This window comes from Carassius gibelio, chromosome B4 (genome assembly GCF_023724105.1).
Source record: "Carassius gibelio isolate Cgi1373 ecotype wild population from Czech Republic chromosome B4, carGib1.2-hapl.c, whole genome shotgun sequence".
Taxonomy (NCBI): Eukaryota; Metazoa; Chordata; class Actinopteri; order Cypriniformes; family Cyprinidae; genus Carassius; species Carassius gibelio.
This window is the reverse complement of record NC_068399.1, coordinates 5,634,198-5,643,699: the sequence shown is the minus strand read 5'-3', so window position 1 is coordinate 5,643,699 and position 9,502 is coordinate 5,634,198. Positions and strand designations below refer to the sequence as shown.

Genomic DNA, 9,502 nt, shown 5'->3' with positions numbered 1-9,502 from the left:
AAGAAATGACTAGTGCCCCCCCGGTCATTTTGCACCCTAGACAACTGCTTATGCCATGGCCGGCCTTGATTATAAGCTACAGAACACAGCCAATGATATTTACAGCAGGGGAGACTGGACTGGTTCTTACAGTTTAGTGTTAATCATTTAACTTGGCCAGTTACATTTATGTTAAAGGAGCTGTATGTAAGAAATCTATTTCAATTAATCATAAAATGGTCCTGATGTGTCACTAGACATTAAGAAATCACGTTTATTTCAAATACTTATATCACTGACAACAGTAGTCCGGCCAGGATATTGTCATTTAAAAGTGGACTTGCAACCCTCAACTGATGTTGTTGTTGTCATTTTGTGTTTTGGCCTGACGCGCCTCCCTCCACCTATCTACCAATCACGAAGTCAGTAGTGTTTCGGGATCCGTATTGCCAGCTCTCTCTTTAGTTTATTTCACAAAGTATTATTTTCTACTCATTTTGTTTATCATTTGACTATAATATTAACGTGCAAGTTCAGGGTTTTGGTCCTTGAAAGTTACATGGTTCAAGGTAATTTAAATATACACTGTGTATGTTTCTCAAATAAAAGTTCAGAAAGATGTAATGCATTGTTTTTAATATGACTAATCATACACTGTGTCTTTTAAGAGAACACAAGAACTAGAGAGAAAATATACATATATTTTTAAAACACTAACAATTTGCTAAATTTTTCTACTACACACAGATTCACTTTCTCAACTAGACCAAATCAACCCGTCTACATCCAATTCAGGGTCATATAAAAAGAAACAGGTTTGGAACAACTTGAGGGTTAGTAAATGTTGACAGTTTTAATTCTTTGGTTAATTGTTGCTTAAAGACAAGTGCATGTCTCCTTTCCAGTGTGACTGTAAATATATAGATATATGATCTGAAACACTTTTCTCTGTTGGCAAATGAAAGGCTTCCTTTGATGTGGGTTATTACATGATTCTCACATTTTGTCCTGTCCGAGAAACTCCTTCCACGCTAATGCCATATATAACTGTGATCTTGAGTGAGTCTTCATGTGGTTATTAAAGGATATTATACTTTTGAAAACAGTTCCACACTGAGGGCATGTGAAAGACTTTACAGTGTGGATTCTCATGATGTGCTTTTTAAGACTTCCATTCTCAGTGAAACTATTTCCACACAGCTCGCAGGTGTAAGGTTTTTCTTTACTGTGACTTCTAGTGTGCTTTTTAAGGTTGGATTTATTATTGAAACATTTTTTACACAGTTCGCAGTTGTAAGGCTTTTCTCCAGTGTGAATTTTCATATGTTTTTTAAGATTTCCTTTTGAATTAAAACACTTTTTACACTGTTGGCAGGTGTAAGGCTTTTCCCCCGTGTGGGTACTAATGTGTTGATTAAGGTGTCCTTTTCTACCAAAACTCTTTCCACACAGTTCGCAGGTGAAAGATTTCTCTCCAATGTGACTTCTAATGTGTGTTTTAAGGCCCGTTTTTTTAATGAAACTCTCCCCACACTGAGGGCACGTGTAAAGCTTGTCTCCTGTTATGAAATCATGTTTCTCCTTGTGCTGAACATTGTTTTCCATTGCATTCAGTTCTTGTCTCTCCACTTTCTGTGGCATCAGGCCTAAAACAAAAAGAGACCAACACATTAACTCCACAAAGCTTTCTTATAGCTATTATTTGAAGCTATTTATAGCTTCAAAACCAATCATTTATAATAAATACTACTTATTAAGCTACTGAAAGAGGTGTTGCCTGTAATCCTGTTCTCAATATTGTTAACTCGTTGAATTATTTAGGAAATGTCCCAAATAAAATGGGAGTTTTCAAACCCCTTATGCAAAAGCTTGACTCAGCAGAACCGGTTAATTATAGACATCTAAAATTTGCCATTTTCATTAAAATCTTTGCTCCTTAAATCTACAAGTAAACTATTTTTTTCCTCCCTGTGGTAAAAAGATCTAATGACAATGTAGAACAGTGGTTCCCAATCCTGGTCCTGGAAAACCCCCAACACTGCACATTTTAGATATCTCCCTGTTCAAACACACCTGATTCAACTCATCGGCTCATTAGTTAAGACCCCAAGACCTCAAATGTGTGTATCAGATAAGAGAGACACGAAAAGCATGCAGTGTTGGGGGTTCTCCGGGACCAGGATTGGGAACCACTTTTGTAGACCATGACATTCTCTTTCATATCTTTAAAATTATGTTGGCATTTGTAAACAAGTAGTAGCATGGTTTATGTCTCATATCTGACTGCTACCACTTTGCATGTGTAAATAAAGAGATCTCATCAAACACAAGTATGGAGTGCCACAAAGCTCAGTATTAGGACCTCTGCATTTTATGCTTGTATATGCTTCCTTTGATAGACAATAGGTTTTATTTAATCAGTAAAAGTACAAGCAAACTTGTAAAATAAGTGTACAAACATTTCCACAAACAAATCATGATTTGTCAAATGCTTTAATTGTACAATTTCTTCTAAATTTACCAACAAAATGTACAACCAGAATGCCTGACTTGGCCACTTTATTGTTATTTTTTTGACCAACTGACCAATTCAAATTTGTTCAACCATACCTCTTCTCACTTGCTGGGTTTCCATCACCCTGCTTTTATGCACATTTTCAAAGTATCACATCAGAATCGAGTGATGGAAATACTGACTTTCGAATAAAAATGCCTTAATTTGCAAAACAATGCAGAGTTGCTCTGTGGTTTTGCTAAATTTATTTTTTAAGATGAAATCGTTTGGGGAAAAAAAGGACAAAGCTGCAGTAGGGCAGAAAGTGTACAAAAACAGAACAAAATAGTTCAGATTTGAGAATGAAAACCAACCTGTTTGGTCCGCAGTATCTTCATATTTGACTTCAGTCTTCATGTCTTCACTCTCCTCTTTAATAATCTCCATCTTTGTTTGTTCCTCAGTATCTTCGTGTTTGACGCTGAATGTTTCTTCAATCTTCGTGTCTTCACTTTCCTCTTTAATAAACACCATCTTTGTTTGTTCCTCAGTATCTTCGTGTTTGACGCTGAATGTTTCTTCAATCTTCGTGTCTTCACTCTCTTCTTTAATAAACACCATCTTTATAACAGTGTCATGTGGACCTCAGTCGCTATAGCGGGAGTTTTTCTGTGTTTATACACTTTGTCCAGTTTAAGATGAGAATAAACAGAAAAAAATTAATAAATGCAAACTGAATCTCCGAGTGTCTTAATCAGCAAAGATTTTTCCACAGGAAGTTGAATTATCCAGATTTTCTGAAGGCAATGGGGAGACCAAAGGTAAGTCCTCTCATTTTCTTTTCAATATATTTGAACCGTGTCTGAGAGAGTCAATCTCAACATACTGTTCCCCAAATTATTTTTAGATCTTATTTGTTCATTTTAAAAATACACATTTTTGATAAATCACAAATTTGCTCAGTACCCTCATGGTTTTAGTATGTGTGCCACGTGGCTATTTATCATATTTATCAAACTCAGTCCTGTTTCTTTCAGTCCTGTTACTCATACAAGCCAAAACAGGACTGAGTATTACTAACAGGAATGAGTTGCATTCTCTGGTCCATTGATATAATAGTGTGACTATAAGTTTATGTAATATTGTTTGTTCTTTTTATGTTTTACAGTTACCATTACTTATATTGTAAATGTATCATATGTACCATCTATTTTCCAAACCTGCAGAGTGGTAATCCACCTCTAAGTGCTGCAGAGAAGCAGCGACTTTATCATGAACTACGTGATGCAGACCCAGAGAGGAGACAGAAATATTGAGAGAAGGAATGTGAAAGATACAGAAAGCACCTACTGCAGAAGTCTTCTTAGAAAGGGTCAGTAGGTTTTTATGAATTGAATGCAATTCTAGCTTAAACCCTGTTAGATGTACTTTCTGTAATTGAACTTTTTTTTTGGCCTCAGGATACAGAAGCACCCTTCATGGCATGCTGACTGAAAGGACATACCGTATTTTTCGGACTATAAGTCGCACCTGAGTATAAGTCATGATGAGGAAAAAAACATAAGTAGCACTGGACTATAAGTCGCATTTATTTAGAACCAAGAGAAAACGTTACTGTCTCCAGCTGCGAGAGGCCCTCTCTTCTAATGTTTTCTCTTGGTTTATGTCAAATTAATTTTTATAAATAAGTCGCAGGACCAGCCAAACTATGAAAAAAAGTGTGATTTATAGTCTGGAAAATACGGTAGTTCCACCACATTCTCAATCTCAGTTTTCCTTGTTTCTCCTCTTTCCATCTTGTTATGAGCTTCATGGACATAACCCATTCCTCAGACATCTTTTTTTTTTTTTTTAAAGACTGAGAAAAATGCATCCATCCCCTACATTAAAACTTGTAAAAAATAATAATTAAAAAGGTCCCTGAGATTTTACATTTCAAAGAGTGAAATTTGTGTTGTTAGATACAGTAAAAAAAAAATATATTAAAAATTGAGTTGAATGTTTAAAATTTACAAAAGCAAATGTTACCCATTATGCGGAATGTCCCATGTTAATGATTGATTTTAATAGATTACACTTAGAAATAGAAAATGTATATTATTTTTAAAAGTTAATTACAAGGTTGTGTTTGTGTGTTTTGTTCTTGTTTTTCCTTGTTCAAAATAATTTGTAAAGCAATTTTTAATTGGACTTGAAAATTTTTCATCACTGAATGAATCCGTATTTACGACAATCTGATTCACTAGATAGGGAACGGAATGAAACGCGCCTTTTCTGTCACTGGTGCAGGTGTGCTTTACTCACACAATAACGGTTCAGATAAGTTATTGTCAGATAAACTATTGCAATGTAACATTCAAAAACAGTCAATTGATTTCACAAAGCTTGTAAAACCATAAAGTACACTGACCGCGTTGAATCTATTTAAACACTTTACATGATTAAAACCACAAACCTTCCTTCAGCTGAAACTCAGATGCGGGAGCGCGGCGCGGCTTTATGACGTCATATAACCAAATCAAAATAAAAGTCCTGTTCACGCGGTGCTGAGTCTACGATCCAAAAATAGCACATTGGTATTGATGTTTTATCATAAAGAGAACACATACCAATAATATTACTCGTCAGGGAATTTTATTCTTAGTAAAATACATAATGAAATACATTGAGTTTTGTAATAGTGTGCTGAAAATGACCTCCAACAAATTGATCAGAATCAGATTTATTGCCAGGTATGTTTACACAGAAGCTTCCACAAACACAAAAACACATGATAAATAAATAAATTAAATTTGAACAATAGGGAATAATATACAAATTGACAATTGTATGTACAGGTATATTACAATAAGCAATTTTGTATGTAGCAGTGTGTGTAAGTTTGAAATGTAAATTATGCGTGTTAGTTAAGTAAGTGTATCAATAGTGTTGTGTGTTCCACAATTATTGTCAAGTGTCTGAGGGAAGAAACTGTTCCTGGCCATTCTGGTGCTCACTGATCTGTATGTATGTAGCTAATGAAACTTTCATTTGATCTACAAAAGACAAATCATGCTTCAAAAAAAAAACTATTTCACTTTCATAACACACAGATATTAAATATGTGACAATTCACAGGCTTGCAGGGTCGGAACAAATTGTGGTTTATGACACTTTTACACCCAACACACAAACCTAGCCTCAATCCTGGTTTAACCACTTAACTTTCACTCATATTTTTGAACATAGACAATGTAGTGCACAATCCAAACTTAAATTTTTATAATTCATGAATGAAAACATTTTTTAACATGATTTTGATGTACCATTTACATGGTAATGCAATGTCTGTTTTTAAAATGAGTTTTAAAGGATGAATTTTGAGATTTTAAGTTTTCAGTTGATATATAATTTCTGATGATTTCTAAAATATGATAGAGAAAAAGCCAACAAAGAAGTCTTTTTTTTTTTTTTTTTTTTACAAATGTCAAAACTCCTGTTATAATTTAGATTTTTGAGGGTGCACTCTTGTCATAAATTAATCGATTTCCTTTCCTACAGTTTTTTTCAATGCCTTTTTGGTTGTCTGTTTTCCTCTGCTTGAGACAGTAATTCTAACAATTTATCATTGTTTCTTTTCAGACTTTCATTTTTTGTGCCTTTTATTTTAACCAGACCTGCTTCCCTGGCTGAACTAACACAAAGATTTGTTTAATTAAGTAATCTTTACTCAAATTGAGAATGACTGTGTTTGTATTTAAGAACAGCTAAGCCAACTCAAAATTAAATGGCATTATATACCCATATGGCTACTTCAAATGTGAAAGCATTTGATGTGTACTCATGGCACGGTTTCATAGACCGGGCTTAGCCTAAATCAGGATTAGGCCATAGTTCAGTTAGAAAATTTAAGTAATTTTTATAAACACACCTTGGAAAAAAACTACCCCAAATTCCTGCAGGAAGAATCTAGTCTCGCGTAGCAAGCCGTTCCGACTGACGGCTGAAGGTCTGGAATTCATGGCAGCTTTCCAATGAAAAAATTCCGCCCAATGCTGTTCTTTCAATTTACCCCCCCTAAAAAAACTGAAAAAAATATTTTCAGCTCTTTTCAACATTAATAATAATAACAATAAATGTTTTTTGTTAGAAAATCTGATTGTTAAAAGGATTTCTGAAGGATTGTGTAACTGGAGTAAGGATGAAAAAAAATTCAGTTTGAAAGTCTGCTTTGATTGTTCCTAATAAACTGTTTAACTGCACTTGCAAGTGGATATAAAATAATGTTGTAGGCGTATGATGTGCGAGTTGAGCGTCGCGCGAATGGTGCTTTTTGTGCATTTATGCGTTTGACACGAATTCGCATCTGCCGCCCGAGTTGAATTCTTTTTTTTACTTTGGCGTAAATTCGCGCCGCGTTAACCAATCAGGAGCTTGCTTGCTGCTGTGGCGGCAGGCCTGTCCGGAGTCACTCATTCAAAATGGAGGAACGACTGATATTATCAGTGAGCAGTCATCCAGAAATCTATGACACAAGTTCCTATTTCTATAGAGACAGGAATAAAAAGGACCTCGCTTGGAAGAGTGACAGTGAGGAGATTGGGCAACCTGGTAAGTTGTAAATACACATTTCACTTTTGAGTCACACGTTTATCGACCCGCGGCCTTCCCGCCATTTTTTACAACTATTTACTTTTCGCTAACAAGGTAATCTGTTTATTCAGAGGACGTGTGCAGAAAAAAATGGAAAAGCCTCAGGGACACCTACCTGAAGGAGAAGAGGAAGAAGATGGAGGGTCAGTGAAGAAGTGGAAGTACTCACAGATCCTGGGATTACTCGAGCGCTTCGTCACCCCACGGGAGACCACCAGTAACATGGGGGGGCGGGGGCGGGGGTCGAGACCCAGGTCACAGAGTACAACCACCCCAGGGACCAGGGAGAGCCGGAAGCAGGGGATACAGAAACAGGTGAGTTTCAATTAAGCCAATTTACAAGGCATGTATGCTGTCATTGTTTACAGATGAAGAGTAATGTAATCTCTCTTTGGCTATTGTTACCAACGTGTTGTATTAACATATAGTATTGTCTTGACAGAGCCTACAGATAATGAAGAGGCTGATCCGAGATCCCCTGCTGCTGCACCCACAGCTGTGTGAAGGCAATACTACAAACAATATCTGAACGTTACGTGCAGAAAACATCAGTACAGTATCCACTCATAGCTTTAACATTCACATAGTCAAAAAATGTGTGAATTAGTCCCTTTACTAATAATCATTGTATTTGTATATGCAGACTCAATTCTATTGCTACGTGTGCCACCAAACATCTGCACACATACTTTTTAACTACTGTTCGTTAACATGTTTATCTTCCTGATGTTTATATGTCTGAAGTATAACTTTAATTATGTCAAATATGTTAAAGCAAGTTCAAAACAATTTCACACTTGTATTTAAGCACTGGCTATGTGTATGTCACTCACACAGGCACAGATATTATTCCCCCAATATCTAGACAATTTTGTTATTTCAATTATCATCTTTCTGTCTTCTCATTGCACTGTGTGTTTTATTTTTGATTTCACAGGCCAACAGAGGAGGAGAGGCACCCGGTGGTCCCGTGATGGTCCGTCGGAGGTGGAGCAGATGCTGCTCGAACTCCTGAGGCGTCCTCCAGCCCCACCACCATCATCACCACCATCACCACCACAACCACCACCACCACCACAGTCTGCTGGTGAGCACTTCCTCCTCAGCCTTCTGCCTTTTCTGCAGAGCATGCCGCCTCATATAAAAGAAACTATCAAGTTTCAAATGTATAAATTAGCGATGGAAAACAGCACCGTTGTGCTAGATTTGAAACAATCAGACCCCAACAGCCCACAGTAGGCTTTAAAAAAAAAGAGGCAGCAGGCTCTGCAGGAAACACAGAATGCCCTCCTTCCTCTTTCACGTTACAAGCTAGGTTTTTTTTTCTGTCTCTATATGTAAATAGTAACATGGTTGTACATTGTATTTTTTTACATTTATATCCAGATTATTTTATGTTTGGCCTGAATACATTATTTTTAAATATGACTAAATGCCTGATGTGGATCTAATGCACAACAAATCAAGTGTTTTATCACATTAAAACTTGATTTCTATATATGACACATTCATTTTGTATTGAATGCTATTTTTCCATATCTAAATCTTGATTATATGTAACATGTATTATAATGTAAAGACAACCAATATACTTGAGTGTGTCTGGACAGTGTTGTGTGAGGAAAACAAAGAAATCACAGGACGGGTCAATTAATTTTGGAGGCTGGCTCCATTTATCATCAAAACAAAAATAAATGACATTAATTTACAGTAATAACTTGAACAAAGAAATGGCACAGACCTATATAATTATTATACATCAAATGAGGAATGATCTTGTTCAGCTATGTTAACTATGAATGTTTTTATCATTTTACCTTCTTTTATCACTTTACCTTATATACTAATGTGGAAACCTACCAATTGAAAAAGTTAATGACTCAGGGTCTAAAATGATGAAATGTGCATGTTGTGGTGGACCTGACAGTCTGGAACTGGGCCAGCAGGAGTAGAGCAGACAGATAGACCAGACACAGTGCAGCCATGACCTGCAAACAGAGAGGAGGCAGAACTATACAACATACAAACCCTTACGAAAAAATAACCATGGTTTTATTATAGTAAAACTGTAGTAACCCATGGTTTTTAGGCGTGTTGACTACCATTTGTATAACCACAGATTTACTACAAATGCCATAGCAAAACCATGGTTAATTTGTGATTACCATGGTTTAGCTGTAGTAACCATGGTTTTTTGTATTTATTTGTAGTAAAACCATGGTTAATTTTCATAAGGGAAACCAATTATCTTACAGAAAACATATTGCATTTAATCTTAAAATTTTTTTTTTATATATATAAACCAGGACAAAAGTAGGTCTCAGCCAGGTCTAAACCACGATTGTAAACAAAATCAGGTCTAAATAAAATTAAATCAGGACTTAAAATACAAAGACC

The 9,502-nt window shown here is 35.9% G+C and overlaps 1 protein-coding gene across 1 annotated transcript; it reads right to left on the bottom strand.

Moving 5' to 3' along the window:
* Positions 1 to 598: 598 nt before the first annotated feature.
* LOC127956041 (gastrula zinc finger protein XlCGF7.1) lies at positions 599 to 5,014 on the bottom strand. Its single transcript, XM_052553796.1, has 3 exons — positions 4,929 to 5,014; positions 2,848 to 3,155; positions 599 to 1,625 (listed from the first exon to the last, which is right to left on the bottom strand). Exons 2-3 carry the CDS (start codon positions 3,092 to 3,094, stop codon positions 976 to 978), a joined length of 897 nt encoding a protein of 298 aa, XP_052409756.1. The 5' UTR covers positions 3,095 to 3,155; positions 4,929 to 5,014; the 3' UTR covers positions 599 to 975.
* Between the last annotated feature and the right edge of the window lie 4,488 nt (positions 5,015 to 9,502).